This window comes from Protopterus annectens, chromosome 3.part0 (assembly GCF_019279795.1).
Source record: "Protopterus annectens isolate FY-2018-M chromosome 3.part0, PAN1.0, whole genome shotgun sequence".
NCBI classification, from domain to species: domain Eukaryota; kingdom Metazoa; phylum Chordata; order Ceratodontiformes; family Protopteridae; genus Protopterus; species Protopterus annectens.
Genome location: NC_056731.1, coordinates 1144331130 through 1144349156, shown reverse-complemented (window position 1 = coordinate 1144349156; position 18027 = coordinate 1144331130). Strand labels below are relative to the sequence as shown.

General features: G+C 43.5%; 1 protein-coding gene across 1 annotated transcript in view; it reads left to right on the top strand.

Annotated features, from left to right (window-relative positions):
- MIB1 (MIB E3 ubiquitin protein ligase 1) overlaps positions 1-18027 on the top strand; it is a 1882202-nt gene that overhangs the window by 483421 nt on the left and 1380754 nt on the right. The window contains exon 8 of the mRNA XM_044065767.1: positions 2114-2160. Coding sequence (XP_043921702.1) covers positions 2114-2160 — 47 coding nt within the window. The remainder of the gene's footprint in view (positions 1-2113; positions 2161-18027) is intronic.

Below are 18027 nucleotides of genomic sequence, written 5' to 3'. Positions count from 1 at the left end.
AACTCATTACACTCCCAGAAAATATATTACCATTTACCTCTCTTCCCCATCACACCAAAGAAAATTCTTTGGAGTTTACTTGGGGTAAAAAAATACCTATGTAAACACTTCCAAGCAAAGATCCCAAATCTTCTAGACTTTTTGCGTATTTGGGAGACATTATATAGATATAGTTTCTTTGTGAATTGCTTATCCACTCTCTCTCTTCCTAGTTCTTTCTAACCTCCTCTTGATTCTTATAGCTGTCATGCAATATTTTAATATGCTCTACTAATTATTCCTTTTTTAATAGAAGCTTCTGTTCTAGTTGCCACTACTGGTCTTTTGCTTAGGACCCCCCCCCCTGTTTCTTTCTCTTTGTCTGATATCCTTGATAGGGAAGGCAGTCTCTAGCCTGCAGTCCAAATAAATTCTTTACCTCTTCCCGTTGTTACCTTTTCATCTGTATTTGCTTCCAATGCCTTGGTTCTTTTGTCAGTTTTCTCCACTAAATTCCAGCCCCCTTTGTCTGTTGTCTGTATCTCCAATTGCAGTCATCCATGTCGGCAGAATCTCCTTTCTTCATTCCTTTCATGGTTTAGTTCTTAGAATACTTTGTTACTTTAAGAATATAATATTCTGTATGGTTATTTTAATTCTTCTTAAGGATCTGCATCCAAAATCAGTCTCCTTGTTTCTTGAGCTCCCCTTCATCATATTCACTTTCCACTCTGAATTATACGTTTCTCCTTGTGTTATGTATAGGAGCCTTAACTGTGTAGCTCTGAAATACCCGTTCAAATTGGGTAATCCCAATTTGCCCTGTTCTCCTGGAAGAATCAGCTAATCCCACTTGACTCTTGCCATCCTCCCCTCCCAGATAAAATCCATCAGATCTTTATTAATTGCTATCCACAACTTGTCCTTTGGTTGATTGAACTATGTATAAGACTAAAGGGACTAAAAACATTTTAACTGCTTCTGTCTTACTATCCATAACCATATAACAGAGCTTCCAGTTTCTCAGTTTTTGTATTATCTTTTGTTTAGTCTCTTCCCACATATCCTTAGCTGCCACACCAGAATCCTTTTTTAATCTGTACTTCTAAGTACTTAATTTTATCATGTCTCCATTAAGTATGGATGTTGCTGAACTATGATGTTCTTCGTCTTCCCTTGCTGCAGTCCTGACAGGGTATAGTCCGCGTCCCAGTCGGCCCGAATACCAGAGTATAAGGCTGACGTCGGTCATGGCGCCTTAGACTGACGTCAGTACGTCAGGGTACTAATGCGCATGACCGACGCCATTTCCTCAGTCTTTTTTGCCGCATGGTCCGATGCAGAAGCAATTTTGCGAGTGCAGGTTGGCGTTCTGAGATTTTCCGAAATCGGAGTTTCAGACCGAATACAGAGTTGGCTAAGTAACCCGTTAGAACATTTTGGTTTTTCTTGCCTCAGTATTTAACGGATGTCAGAAAAAGTGAATAACTGTATTTCTTGTGGGAAGCAGATACGCATAGGGATTATCATACTTGTGTATACCTTGTTTAGGGCCTGAGCACGGCGTTGTTGGTTGCGCTCTTGTGCTAGATTTAACAAGCGCACTATTAAGAGGAGGCTTGATTGTGCTAGGTTAGTGTTTGGGAAGCGTTGCAATTATACTATGCCGTCGGATACTCCGTCGCCTGCTTCATCTAAGAAGCGCAAGGACAAAACAGTGAAGTCTAGGGGTGAGGAACCGGCAGTCCCGGACGTCGGTCCTTTAGAAGGCTCAGGGAGCCAGAGGTTTTGCCAGGAGTCTCTATGGAGTCTCAGGCAGATACTTTACTGTTACAGGATGTGCCCTCTCAGGAGGTAGGCCAGGCTGAGGGGGCTTCTCAGGTAACTGTTCTTCCCTCTCTTCCCAAGGTAGTTAGGGCCTCTCCTTCTGTTGCCAAAGCTTCTTTTAGAGGAAGGCCAAGTTCAGCTTCTGTAGGGGCTTCTCCTAGCATTTGGGCTCTGTGCCTAAGAAACATATGCTTAAAATGGCAGAAGATTTGATTACTCTGATTAGAGGTTCTATGCCCCACCTGATAAGAGGCCTAGGGTGGTACAGGAGTTTGATAGTTTTGAACAGTGTTCACAGGCTTCAGAGTCTTCTGTGGAAGACTTGCAAGAGTTCCTACTTATTCTGATTCTGATGTGGATGATTCCACTCCTTCAGCTTCTCCTCCTGAGGATTTTTCATTTTCAGAGACTCTTCACTCCATGAGGGAGCACTTTAAATGGGAAGGCCAAGATTACTCTGACTCCAGAAAAAGGCTTAGGGAATTCTTGTTTTGCCCAGCATAGGCCCTTAGCTATTCCTCCTGTGTTGAATGTGGTGGAGGATGTTTTGCAGAGGCTTCTCTGAACCCTGATTCCTTGCCTCCTGCTCCTGTTAAGCCTGATAGGTATTATAGGGTGCCCAAGCTCATAAGTATTTGTTTAAGAGTCCCAGGCGGACCCAGAAACTGTTTCTCAGGGGCCTAAAGGTGTTAAAGCTTCTGTGGTTAAAAATCCTGTACCCTCTGATAAAGAGGCAAGGGCTTTGGATAGGTGGGGGTAAGAAAGTATATACTTCTTCCACTCTAGCCATGAGGCGTTGAATTGTCAATTTCATATGCTGAAATATCAGAATTATCTCCTTTCACAATTGAAATCTAAGGTGGATGCTTTGGCGGAAGGTATTGAGTGTAAGAATTGCTGGATTTGGTTCATGTGTCTGAACAAGTGGGTAAGCATTCTTTGCAGTGTGGTTTTGATGCTGTTCAGGCCTCCTCGAGGGTGGCTGCTACTAGTTCTGTTCTTACATGCATGGTTGAAGGATCAGAATTTAGCTGAGCATGTTAAGACCAGGATTTTGGATGCTCCTTTACAGTCTGATGTGTTGTTTGGACCGCCTGTGGAAGCAGTTTTAAAGAAAATGGAGGACAAAGCTAAGTCTATGCAGACTGTTAAAGATTTTTGCAGGTGCAGCCTCCGAGTTTAGTAGAAATTGGCCTGCTAAGGGGTGGGCGTATCCTGCTTATGGTTCCCAGTCTAGGGGTAGGTCTAGGCGTGGTAGGGGCAGGGCTCAAGGTTCTTTAGGCCTAGATCAGACAGTTCACCTGCTCAGACTTCTGGTGAGGGCAGGGGTCAGTCCTTTCGTAAGCAGAACCAATGACCTGCCTTTTCAGCTGCCAGTGGACTCTCGTCTGGCAGCTCCTTTGGGAGGAAGATTGTCTCTTTTCAAAGAAAATTGGGATTTAATCACTCAAGACAGATGGGTGCTGGATATCATTCATCACGGGTACAGATTTTATTTCCACACAATGCCCCCTTTCAAAGGCATGCCAGGCGTTCCTCCTCCACAAAGAAAAGAGGCTCACAAGCAAGTTTCTCAGTTACTCCAGATAGGGGCTATTCAGCCAGTCCCTGTGTCAGAAAGGGGCTTGGATTTTATTCTCGCCTGTTCCTAGTACCAAAGAAGGGGAACACGTGGAGACCAATTTTGGATTTATCTATCCTCAACACTTATCTGGACATTCCCAAGTTCAAGATGTTGACGTTACAGCAACTGTTACCTCTGCTGGGCAAGGATCACTGGATGGTAACTTTGGATCACAAGGAAGCTTACCTTCATGTGCCCATAAGGCTAAGTTGCAGAAAGTATCTGCGGTTTCGAACTGGAGATTTTCATTATCAGTTCTCTGCATTGCCCTTTGGCTTATCTACTGCCCAGAGTATTCACAAAGGTTCTGGCTCAGTGATAGCTTACTTCAGGCTTCAAGGCATTCAAATTTATCCTTACTTGGGCGACTGCCTGATTCTGGCTCAAGAAAAGGAACACCTTCTACAGCATCTGGAATATGTCATAGCAGTGCTAAGATGCCTAGGGTATTCTGTGAGCGAAATAAAGTCCAGTCTAGTACCCTCTCAAGACATGTGCTTTCTGGGTGTGAGACTGAATACAGCAGCCCAGATGGCCTTTTAACCCCGGACAAACAAAAGAGTCTGTCACTTTACTTCCACCAACTATCTCATCAGTCCGTGCTGACTGCAAGGACAGTCCTTCAAGCATTAGGGTTCATGGCATCTTGTATTCTGGTGCTTCCCAATGCCAAACTGCATATGAGGAAGCTGCAATGGTATCTCAAAATGTATGGACACAGCACTGCCAAGATTTGGACACTGTCATTCAAATAATACCTTGCCTTCAAAAGGAATTCTTGTGGTGGGCTCAGGAATGTCACCTAAACAAGGGACTCTCTGTGACCCGGCCAGAGGCGAGTCAGATTTTAACGACAGATGCCTCGGACACTGCTTGGGGAGCTCATCTAAATGGAAAGTGGATACAAGACAAGTGGCCTGCCAGACTACAGCATCTACATATCAACATGAAGGAGATGTTAGCAGTCCAGTTTGCATTGATGGCGTTCAAGGAGTTACTTCTTCCAGGGCAGGTGTTGATTCTGACAGACAACACAACTGTCATGTGGTACATCAACAAGCAAGGGGAACACATTCTTATCCTCTATGCAGGCAAGCAATGATTTTATGGGAGACTGCGTTAAGCCTGCAACTGACTCTTCAGGCAAGGTTTCTGCCAGGAGCACAGAACTCCTAGCAGATGTATTAAGCAGACAAATCATGGATCCCCACAGTGGAAACTGGATCTTCATGTATTTCAGAAATTGACAGTGTCATGGGGAACTCAGACATAGATCTGTTCGCTTCTCCACTAAACCACCAGCTGCCAAAGTATTGCACAAAGGGGTTTCATCACACAGCTTGGAAAGTGGATGCTCTGTCTTTCAGTTGGAAAAACCTTCATGTCTATGCCTTTCCACCTCTACCTCTTCTTCCAAAGGTATTACTAAAGGTCAGACAGGACAGGCCAAGGATGATTTTGATAGCTCCAGATTGGCCTCGGCAACACTGGTACCCACTTCTAAGGAGTCTTGTAAAGAAGCCTCCATGGCCTTTACCTCTGATTCCTCATCTGTTATCTCAGAAGGGCGGTCATCTGCTCAATGTCAAGCTTCAATCTCTTCATCTCACAGCTTGGCATATTCTGTGTTGAAGCATGGTAGGTCTCAGCTTCCTCAACAAGTTTTAAATGTGATTATGGAAGCTAGAAGGCCTAGTACTAGGAGAGTGTACGCAGAAAAATGGAAGAGATTTTTATTTTGGAGTACAGCAAAGAATTTGGAGATTTCAGAGCCTAAATTGAGTGTGGCTCTTCAATATCTTACTGAATTATTGGACAAAGGCTTGTCTTTCTCTTCCATAAAGATTCATGCTGCAGCAATTTCAGCTCACTATGATTGTGACCCACCTTTGTTTTCATCCTTTGTTCAAGCAGTTTCTTAGAGGGGCAAAGAATATAAGACCCCACGTAGAGCTCCTACTCCTGCTTGGGATCTCAATTTTGTGTTGGAAAAACTTACTCTACAACCTTTTGAGCCTGCAGCTACTGCTGAATTGAAATATTTGTCATGGAAGACTGCTTTTCTGTTGGCTATTACTTCTGCAAGAAGGGTATCTGAGTTGCAGGCCCTTATGGCAGTAGAGCCCTTTTGATTTTCCATAAGGACAGGGTATCATTACGTACTAATCCCTCCTTTATGCCTAAGGTGGTTTCTAGTGTGGCTTTAAACCAAACTATTCATTTGCCTACGTTTTTTTGCAGATCCTCAAAATAAAGGGGAAAAGATTTTGCACACTTTAGATGTACACAGGCAATTGCGTTATTATTTGAGCAGGACTAAAGATTTTAGGCAGTCTCAGCAGTTACTTGTTTCTTTTGCTTTAAGTTCACAGGGCAAGCCTGTGTCAAAACAAACTATTTCTAGGTGGATTGGCTTTTGCATTGCAATTTGTTATTCCCATCATGGCAAAGAGGTTCCAGCTGGGATTAGGCCTCATTCCACTAGGGCTACTGCCACTTCAACAGCATTTCTAAGGGGGGTGGCAACTAAGGATATTCTGGAAGCAGCTACTTGGAGTTCAGTGCATACTTTCTCTAGGCATTATCACCTGCCTATATACTCTAAGACTAGAGCTGGTTTTGCCACAGCTGTTTTGCAAGGCATGTTGTCAGCTCCTGCTACTTTATAATTTGCCAGCCTCCCTTACCTCTGCTTTGGGATTCTACCCAATTGTCAGGACTGCAGCAAGGGAAGACGAAGAACATAGTACAGTTTTGTACCTACCATAAATGTAGATGTTCGAGGATTCCCTTGCTGCAGTCAATTACCTCCCTCCTTCCCCTCTGTGTTTCAGGGTGGTTGTGTAGGTGAGTTTACATGCTTATATTTTTTGTATATATTACTGTATATATTGTACATGTTTTTTGGTGCAGATTGTTTTTGGGACTTGTCTTTTTGGGTCTTCTGACATCTGGGGCAAGAAAAGACTGAGGAAATGGCGTCGGTCATGCGCATTAGTACCCTGACGTACTGACGTCAGTCTAAGGCGCCATGACCGACGTCAGCCTTATACTCTGGTATTCGGGCCGACTGGGACGCGGACTATACCCTGTCAGGACTGCAGCAAGGGAATCCTCGAACATCTACATTTATGGTAGGTACAAAACTGTACTTTGTGTGTAAATAATACAGCTATTACCTTTGTTTTAGCTTCATTGATTTTGTACCCTGAAAATATTTGAAGCTGCCAGAAAATGTTCCACAACACTGAAATGTCCTTTTCTGTTTTTATCAGGTGTAAATTAATATCTGCAAATAGAGCCAGCTTTTTTTGACAACCCATACCAGTTATATCCTTGAATTTCTGGGTCCCTTATTTTCTTTGCCAGTGGTTCTAAATATAATGCAAATAAGAAAAGGAAAAGGGAATACCCCTGCCTGTTTCCTCTGATCAAACAGAAATTATCAGAGGGGAAATCCACCCACTGTAATTTTCACCTCTGATCCCTCATATATCCTCCTAATCAACGTTATAATTTTATCAGGAAATGCAAATGCTTCCATTGCCCTACTCATAAACTCCCAGCTTAATCGGTCAAATGCTGTCTGTGCATCAAGATCCTCCAACAACAATGGTCTTTTCTTACATTCTGTTTCCCTCTGGGATCATCAGTGTTCCGTTAATGTTGTCAAATGTTTGCCTCCCCCTCCACAAAGCCACATTGATCCATATCTATCAATTTTGGCATCACCTTTGCCATTCTTTTGGCCATTATAGACCTAAACACTTTATAGTCATGGTTTAGGATTGAAATGGGCCTGTATGAAGCTGGATCTTTACTCTCTTTAGGTATTACAGCCACCACCACTTTCTTCCAGGATGTTGGTTTTCTCCTCTTCTTAAAGTACTATAAAACAAAACCTTCCAGATCTTTATCTGTTTTTTTTCCCCTCTTAGCTTCCAAATTTCCACAGGAATACCATCTGTTTGTGGAGAGTTTCTTATGGATTGCTTTGTACATCACCATTTTTATTTCCTCTCCTCCCATATTCAGTTATGCAAAACGCTTAGAAGCTAAACCATAAGAGTGCAGAAAGCCAGTCTCTGTTGAACATCATTAGTTTATTCAGCTTATCAGAAGTAAATGAAGGAGCTGATGCTTTAGCTTTTATCAGAAGTGAGTATTAGTATAGTTAACTCATTAATGGATAAGATTAGGCTATCAAGACATTTCTTTCTCTATGTTAAGACAAAGCTGTGATATATTGCATGTGTGTGTGTGTGTATAGATTGATACTTGAATGACTGCTGTGCTGACCTTTAATAGTGCATATCAGAAATTTGGGTGTAAGCTATGTTCATGTGCCTAAGTTAATGGGAGGATTAAACATCACTGGATAAAGTTTAAGAAGATTTAGCTTCAGAAGAATTAAACTTGGACTTCTTACCCAGAAAGGGGACAGCTGCCACTCGGCTCACATTGCATCTCCTGTGGTGTCGATTCTTCAGTATGAAAAAAAAGATATTTGCTGATGCCTATTGCCAGAAAGGCTGACTCACTGTTAATTCAATTTCTTAGAAAAAAAAAGTCTGTCATGCAACATTGTGTGTTTGTAATATGTGCATTTATTTGTAGTACTGTCTTGATCCCTGGCTCTCTCCTTTGACATTATGATTTGGCTGTCCTTCAGTAAATGATTAGGAAATGCTATCCCAGCAACATATACAATGTTAATCCTTTGCAATGAGAAATGGAAGTAACTTGTGTCACACCTCTCTTGGTAATTAAAGTCTGAAGTGTCAGTGTCAGCTCTTTTGGTCTGCAGGTAAACATTTCTCTTATAACTTTGAACTATGAACAGTATATACAATTATCAGTGTAACTAGTCCTGTTTTATTACTGCCTCTAGACAAAGCAGTCATAATTTCAATAATTGTCTTCACCATTATTAATGCATATGCTTGCACTAGAAGAAAGACAGTCAAATCAAATCTTACTTGTTGCCTATTACATAAAACAGTATTATGAAACAGAGGTAGGAGTTGAACACCGTGGCATACTCACAAAACTCAGTCCTCACTCCAAACCTACCAACAACTACATAATCTACAAAAAATACACTACATTTAAGACTCCCATGTATTCAATCCTAAGCATTTCTGGTCACCTATTACCAAACTAGTAAAACCAAGCAAAATTATTAAGCTCAACTCTCTTCCCAAAATTGTAAGACCTCGATATAGCTTGCAGTTTCAACTCCCACTTCATTAAGTAAATTACATCACTACTCAAGCACTCCCTAATTCAGTCTATTCCAGTGCCTCAACCAGATTCCAATGCCTATTATTCTTTCAACTTTCAACAAGTTTCAACTAAAACTATACAGAAGTTACTCCAGAAACTGAAACCCACTACTTTGCTGCAGATGGTCTTTCACCAGATTACCTAAAGCTTGATGCCGAACCTCTAGCATATCCAGTATCCATTCTTATTAACAGGTCCATCTCTTGAGGCCTCTGTCCTTAACCTGTGGAAACACTTTCATCATCTTTCCTTTACACATACTTTAAAACCCACAGAATTATAAGGTTTCTGCCCAGTTATTGATGTTCTTTGTGTTTCACTGTTGCAGTCATTACATTTGGGTAATCTGCTGACAGGTTGCCCTCAGTCGGCCTGATTAACAAAGTCTTGGGTCCTGCATCTGTTACTGTCCCTTCTTCCATGACGCCAGGTCGTCAGGGGTATAAAACATGCAGCTGACGCCATTACATCAGTCTTTCTTGTTGCGTGGTGCCTGAAGCAGAAGCAGTTCACAAGTGCCAGTCGGCTGACTCCTGAAATTTTCATTTTCGAGTTTCAGAACCAAAGTCTTTAACTAAAAGCTAAGCACCCCGTTGGGGAAACTTTTTCTTGCCCCTTACCGATGTCAGTAAAAGTTAATAATTGTATTTAATTCTTTAATTGAATAGGTTATTTAAACTGTTTTAGTGTCATGATTTTTTGTATTCTGATGAAGTTGTGACGAAAGCGGAAATTAAATTATTTTACGCTATTACTGGCTGCTGGTTTGTGTTCTCTAGCTTCTGTCTGCCATACATCTTTTCGAGTGGTTTTTCTGGCGCATTTTTTGGGTAATAATTGTATTACTTGTGGGAAGCAAATACCTCATAAGGATTTTCATTTGTACTGTGTTCCTTGCCTAGGCCCTGACCACAATGTGCCTTGCTGTCGGTTTTGTGCTAAATTTAATCAACGCACTATTAAACGTTGGTATATTTTTGCTTCTAAATATTTTGGCTCCAGATTTAACTATTCAGAAATGTCGTTGGTTAGCAATCCAACTACCAGAATACCTAAAAAAAACGCAAAGAAAAAGACAGAGACCGTCGAGGTCCAAAACCGACGACGAAGCTTCTCCCAAGCCAGTCGCCGGTACTTAGTGTGGCGCTTCCTCAGCCCCTGATACCCGCTACTTTTGATTCGCAGGCCTCTACTGAGACCCATTCGGAGTCCGGTATGCCGCGAGATACTTTAAGTATTGAAACCACGGATGTCTCTACCTTAGATGGGTCCGGAGCCCCTGAGCAGGCACGGTCTTCTGAGGGTGTTTTCAGGCCTAAAGATTTGTATATTAAACAGACACCATCTTCAAAGCTAAGGCCAAAATCTACTTCTATGTCTAAAAAAATTACGCTTGGGCCACGTGTACAGGCCCCAATGCCTAAAAAACAAATGATCAAAATGGCTGAGGATTTAATTACCTTGATCAGGGGTACCCATCCCCCTCCTGCTAAGAGGCCTAGGCAAGGCACTGACTATGAATCTTCAGATCAGGTTTCTGTTTCTTCTCATTCCTCTTCTGATCAGGAATTGTCTGTTCCCACTTATGAGGACTCTGATGCAGAAGATTCCATCCCTTCTGCTTCTCCTCCTGAGGATTTTTCTTTTGGAGAAACTTTGCATACCTTAAGGGAACACTTTCACTGGGAGAGTCGGGATTTCTCAGAATCTAAAAAGAGACTTGGGGATTTTTCCTTCTTCTTCCTCAGCATAGGCCTTTGGCTATACCTCCTGTTCTAGTCATTGTTGATGATGTTTTCTCAGAGTCCAGTATGACTCCTGATTCCCTGCCTCCAGCTCCTAGTAAGCCAGACAGATATTACAGGGTTCCTGACTCCCACAAATTCCTTTTTAAAAACCCTACTGCTGACCCTGAAACCATTTCTCAGGGTCCCAAGGGCATTAAGGCTTGCACTGCTAAAAATCCTACCCCTTCTGATAGAGATTCCAGGGCGCTGGATAGATGGGGTAAGAAGATTTACATGTCTGCAACCTTGGCAATCAGGGCTTTAAACTGTCAATTTCATATGCTTAAATATCAACAGCATGTCATGGGCTTAAACAGAAAATGATGTTGATTTCTGCCTGTGTGGAAAATAGAGTTGCAGGAGTTATTGCATTCAGCTGAACAAGTTGGAAAACATACTTTGCAATGTGGTTTTGATTCCTTGGAGGCCTCTTGCAGGGCTGCTGTAACTGGATCTGTGATAAGAAGGCATGCTTGGCTCAAGGAGCAAAATCTGCATGACCATGTTAAAGCAAAATTGTTAGATGCTCCTTTACAACAGGACAGTCTATTTGGTAATAAGGCAGAAGAAGTTATGAAAAAGATGTAAGATAAAGCTAAATCTATGCAAACTGTAAAAGATTTCCTACAAGTACAGCCACCCAGGTTCAGTAGGCATTGGCCTGCTAAGAACTGGTCCTTTCCAGTACCCACCAGAGTCACTCAGGTCAAACCCAGACATTCCAAAGGCTCTAGGTTTCAGTCACAAGGAACTTGCAGAACAAAGCAATGGGGTGCCTCCACCTCCAAATCTGGAAGTAACAGGGCACCTTCCTACGGTAAACAGTCTCAATGACTTTCCACTGCAATCACCAAGCACTTATCTTTTGGCCGCCCTTTTGGGGGGAAAACTGGCACTTCATGCACGAAACTGGCAACTGATTACCCAGGACAAGTGGGTTTTAAATATAGTATCCCAGGGATACAAATTTCATTTCCACACGTTGCTAATCCCAAACGGATGGCCAGATCTGCCACCAAATCAGTGGGCAGAGGCCCAGAAACAAGTTATGTCCCTCATGAATATGGGGGCAATTCAACCCGTACCAGAAAAGGAAAAGGGACAAGGTTTTTATTCAAGACTTTTCCTGGTACCCAGAAAAGACAAATCATGTTGTCCAGTTCTGGACTTATCCATTCTAAATACAGCACATTCCAAAATTCAAGATGCTGACTCTACAACAGTTACTACCTATGATAGGCATGGATGCCTGGTTGGTAACTCTAGACTTAAAAGAGGCTTACCTGCATATCCCAGTCAGGGAATCTTGCAGAAGATACCTCCGCTTCAAAGCAGGCTATTTGCATTACCAGATGTTCATCGTGCATACAGCTGCAGTAATCACAGATGGGTTTTCAGCCGTCAGGCGGTCCCTCGGTCGGCCGAATTCCAAAGTCTTGGTCCGGCGTCGGTTGTCGTCGCTTACTCTTCTGACATCAGAAAGGCCAGAGTATATAAGACACAGCCGACGCCGTGTTCTTCAGTCTTTTTTGCCGCGCGGTGCCCGAAGCAGAAGCAGTTCGCAAGTGCCGGTCGGCCAGCTCCTGAATTACGAAAAAAAAATTGGAACCGAAGTCTTCTTTAAAGCTAAGTACCCGTTGAAACTTTTCTTGCCTCAGACCAATGTCAGAAAAAGTTAATAATTGTATTTCTTGTGGGAAGCAAATACCGCATAAGGATTTCCATTCCCGTTGCATACCTTGTTTGGGCCCAGACCACGGCGTCTCGGGCTGTCGCTGGCGCTACCTTCAATAACGCACTATCAAGCGTCGGGCGGAGTTCGCCCAACACTACTTTGGTAAAGCTTTTGATTATAAGATGTCGTCGGACACTCCGACTACCGTTTTGTCCAAAAAAACGCAAGGAAAAGGACCGACACGCGAGACCTGCGGTCCCCGCCGACACCACGCCAAAACAGGCTACACGTGGTCCGGTTCTCAGCGAGACGCCTTTGCAGTCCCTGACTACCGACGACACTCCTTTGGCGGTGTTCTCTGTACCCGAGACCGCTGGGTCCTCGGTCCTTTCCCAGACTACAACCAAAGCCCCTGCTAATGTCGAGCCTACTAATGTGGACAGGTCCACCTCCACCCATGGTGTATTTAGGCCCTCATCTTCTTTTCAATAAAGGCTTTTACTAAATCCAAAGCAGCCAGGCATCCCACGAGGCCTGTTGCACAGGGCCCATCTCCTGGACCCATGCCTAAGAAACAGATGCTTAAAATGGCTGAGGATTTAATTACTCTTATCAGAGGTTCTCAGCCCCCTCCTGACAGGAGACCCAGAGTGGAGGAAGAATCTCCCTCTTCTGATCAGGGATCCATTTTATCAGAACATTCTGATGCAGAGGAACACTCTTACTCCCCTTTTGAGGATTCGGATGCAGAACAGTCCATTCCTTCTGTATCCCCTCCTGAGGATTTTTCTTTTGGGGAAACCTTGCACACTTTGAGGGGACACTTCCATTGGGAAGGCCAAGACTTTTCAGATTCCAAGAAAAGACTTAGGGAATTTCTTTGGTTACCTCAGCACAGACCACTGGCTATACCCCCTGTTTTGGATGTACTGGATGATGTCTATTCGGAGGCTTGCCTTAACCCTGATTCTCTGCCTCCTGCACCAGTAAAACCTGATAGGTATTACAGAGTACCCAGCTCTCACCAGTTTCTCTACAAAGGCCATAATGCTGACCCTGAAACCATTTCACAAGGCCCCAAGGGATTAAAGGCCTCCACTGCCAAGAATCCACTCCCTGCAGAAAGGGAATCCAGATCTCTAGAAAGGTGGGGTAAAAAGGTATATACCTTGGCCACCCTAGCCATGAGGGCCTTAAACTGTCAGTTTCATATGGTTAAATATCAACAGTACCTGTTATCACAATTAAGGAACAAAATGTCTCAACCTGAACAACCAGATTTGAAAGAGTTGCAGGATATGATGCATAGTGCGGAGCAAGTGGGTAAACACACCTTACAATGTGGTTATGATGCCCTAGAGGCTTCCAGTAGAGCGGCTGCCACAGGATCAGTCATTCGCAGGCATGCCTGGCTTAGGGAACAAAATTTACCTGATCATGTGAAAGCTAAACGTCTTGATGCTCCTTTACAAAAGGATGTATTATTTGGTACTAATGCTGAGGACATACTACGGAAAATGGAAGAAAAAGCCAAATCTATGCAAACTGTCAAGGCTTTCTTACAGGTCCAACCACCACGTTTTAGCAGAAATTGGCCTTCAAAAAACTGGTCCTTTCCAGCCACTGACAAGCCCCAAAGAGGCAGATACAGGCGACAACGGGCAGAGGGCAATCACAAGGATCATATAGAGGCAGACAATGGCAATCTCCAGCACCAAGAGGTGGTGAAGACAGTGCACAACAATACAGGAAGCAAACCCAATGACTCCCTCATTTCCATGCCAAGCAAGTCTCAGCTGACAGCACCTTTGGGAGGAAACTAGCATTATTTGCAAGCAATTGGCATATTGTCACAACAGACAAATGGATACTGGACATTATAAACAGAGGCTACAAATTTCAATTTCACACTCTTCCAAAATGAGAGGCATGCCAAACCTGCCACAAAATCAAAGGGCAGAGGCACAACTGCAAATTTCAAAGCTCCTAAACATGAGAGCTATACAAAAGGTACCTACACTCCAACAAGGTCAAGGTTTTTATTCAAGACTTTTTCTGGTACCAAGAAAAGGAACCGACTGGAGACCCATTTTGGACTTATCCATCCTAAACACATTCCTACTCGTGCCAAAATTCAAGATGCTCACATTACAGCAACTTCTTCCCATGCTGGGCAAGGAGTTTTGGCTGGTAACATTGGACCTCAAGGAGGCATACCTGCATGTCCCTATCAGACAAAGCTGCAGAAGATACCTCAGATTTCTTGCAGGTTCAATCCACTATCAATTCTCTGCATTGCCCTTGGCTTATCTACTGCCCAGAGTATTCACAAAGTGCCTGGCATCAGTGATTGCCTACTGCAGACTTCAAGGGATACAAATTTACCCTTATCTGGACGACTGCCTGATCCAAGCGGACAGCAACGATACTACTGGAACATCTGGCTTATGTGACACGGTTACTGCTTTCTCTGGGATATACCATCAACAAGGAGAAATCAAGACTAACACCATCTCAGAAAATAACCTTCCTGGGTGCCAACTTGGACACAAACACCCAGATGGCATATCTTCGCCAGAAAAACAAGGGCAACTATCTCAGTACTTCAAAACACTAGCAAATAGTACCAGGCTTACTGCAAGGAAAATCCTGCAGGCTCTGGGATTCATGGCATCTTGCATTCTTCTAATCCCATGTGCAAAGCTGCATATGAGGAAACTTCAATGGTACCTAAAAAATCTATGGTCTCAACACAGTCACAGTTTGGAAGCAATTATCCCAATAATTCCATGTTTGCAAAAGGAATTTCTATGGTGGGCCCAAGCATGTCAAGTAAACACAGGCCTTCCATTCTGCAAGCCTCAAGCAAAACAAGTCATAACCACAGACTCCTCAGATTACGCCTGGGGGGCGCACATGAAGGACAGGTGCATTCAGGGCAGATGGTCCCAAAAGGAAAAGCACCTTCACATAATCAAAAAGAAATGCTAGCAGTGATAAATGCAATTACAGCTTTCAAGGACTTCCTGCATCCAGGACAATTACTGATAAGAACAGACAACACCACAGTAATGTGGTACATAAACAAACAAGGAGGAACACATTCATACTCCTTGTGCAGACTAGCCATGACTCTTTGGACCTTGGCTCTGGAAAGACAAATCTAACTTCAAGCACAGTACTTGCCAGGACTGGAAAACACACTGGCAGACACTCTAAGCAGAAATATGACAGATCCACACGAATGGAAGTTGCATCCTCAGGTGTTTACAGAGATAATCCAAGCGTGGGGGAGGCCAGACATAGATCTTTTTGCCTCCCACGGGAACCATCAACTGAAAAAGTTTTGTTCAAGGACCTTTCATCCAAAGGCCTGGAAAGTGGACGCCCTTTCATTCAGTTGGACAGCATGGACAGTTTATGCATTCCCACCTCTGCCCCTTCTGCCCAAGGTGCTTTTGAAAGCAAGAACAGACAAACCGAGGATGATACTGATTGCTCCAGATTGGCCAAGGCAACACTGGTATCCACTCCTGAGGAGCCTAACACATACTCCTCCCTGGTCCCTGCCTCTAATGCCTCTCCTACTGACTCAGAACAGCTACAAAACTCTTCACAGTCAGCTGAAAACACTCAACCTCGCTGCATGGAAAATTCCTTGACACCGACACCACAACAGTCCCTACTCTCCAAGGAGGTGCAGGATGTCATTTTGGAGGCCAGAAGACCATCTACTAGAAAAGCTTACTCTGCAAAATGGAAGCGGTTTTGCTGTTGGAATGAGAAAAGAGGCCAGGACCCTAGAAAATTGAACTTGCCTCAGGTTTTACAGTACCTAGCTGAACTGCTGAACAGTGGACTTTCATTTTCTTCCATAAAAATACATGCCTCAGCCATTTCTGCAGAATTCAACACGGATCCTCCTTTATTCTCTCACCCACTCTTACGACAGTTCCTCAGAGGGGCTAAGAATATAAGACCTCCAAGGAAGCAACCAATACCAGCCTGGGACCTTAATTACATACTAGAAAAATTAACATTGCCTCCCTTTGAACCTGCTGCCTCAACAGATCTGCAACATTTGTCCTGGAAAACAGCTTTCCTTCTGGCCATCACTTCAGCTCGTAGGGTTTCTGAACTACAGGCCCTCATGGCGGTGCAGCCCTTCCTCATCTTCCATCAGGACAAGGTTTCCCTTGCCAACCCATCTTTTATGCCAAAAGTGGTATCCAGGGTAGCCTTAAATCAAGCCATACACCTACCTACCTTTTATCCTAACCCTCAAAACAAAGGGAGAGGCTGCTTCACACTTTAGACATCCATAGGCAGCTACGTTATTATTTGGACAGAACAAAGTCCTTCAGGAAATCAGAACAACTTTTTGTGTCCTATGCCGTAGGGGCTCAAGGAAAACCAGTTACCAAACAGACCATTTCCAAGTGGATTGGCCACTGCATACGGTTTTGTTATTCCTATCATGGGAAATCTGTCCCTACTGGTATCAGATCTCACTCCACCAGGGCCACAGCCACCTCTACAGCCTTCCTCAGAGGCGTTCCTACTAAGGATATTTTGGAGGCAGCCACTTGGAGTTCTGTACATACCTTCACAAAACACTACCTCCTACCCTTATACTCCAGAACAAGAGCAGGCTTTGCCACTGCTGTTTTGCAGGGCATTCTGGCGCAACCCAGTTCCTCATAGTACCTACCACCCTATGCATAGCTTTGGGACTCTACCCATCTGTGATTACTGCAGCTGTATGCACGATGAACATAGTACAGTTTTGTACCTACCATAAATGTAGATGTTCGAGTGCTAATACAGCTGCAGTACAGGTTTCCCTCCCTCCTTCCCCACTTGGTAAAGGCATGGGGCCTAACAACCTCTTCATACCACCTGACTAGGTTATCCTGCTATGTTTTATTTGCTTGCTTACACTGATTTTGCATTGCATTGCATTGCCTGCATATGTAGATAAGCCTTATTTATGTATTGCCTTCCTTTTGGGGGCACCTGACATCTGGGGCAAGAAAGACTGAAGAACATGGCGTCGGCTGTGTCTTATATACTCTGGCCTTACTGACGTCAGAAGAGTAAGCGACGACAACCGACGCCGGACCAAGACTTTGGAATTCGGCCGACCGAGGGACCGCCTGACGGCTGAAAACCCATCTGTGATTACTGCAGCTGTATTAGCACTCGAACATCTACATTTATGGTAGGTACAAAACTGTACTTTCCAGTCCTTTTATTAAAGATATTCTGTCCACCTCTGGTCATGCACAGGTAGCTCAATTTTGCAGATGATTTCACTCGTAACTGGTTCTGTTTCTAGTATCACTATTATACAAGCCTTCACGCAGGACTCGTTTACCTTTATTGAGTAATAGCTTGTACATTCCCACTTGGTTCTTTAATACTAGTAAAACAAATTAATGCTTACCCCTGCCAAGTCAGACCATGATGAAAAGAAAACAAAGCTTTACAATTCCCTCATCCAACAATGTTCAACTAGAAGTAGTATCGCAAACCAAACTATGGGTGTTATTATAAATAACGAACACAAGCTTGATATCCATATCCAACATGTAATATATCACCAAAAGTCCTTTACAGAGTCTGTAATTACCCGACTAAACATTCACATGTTTCTTTTGGCCTGTGGACCAGGCCCATTTACAGTTGGGAAGAAACACTTCAAAACAACGCTTGTACTGTGAGAGATGGTAGCATGATCCCTCACATAGCAAGTGCTTACTACTTTAGCCTTGAAAGCTACCCATTGTATACAAGATAATGGGACAGCTCAAAACAAGTGTTTTTGCAGGGGATGGTTCTCATTCACA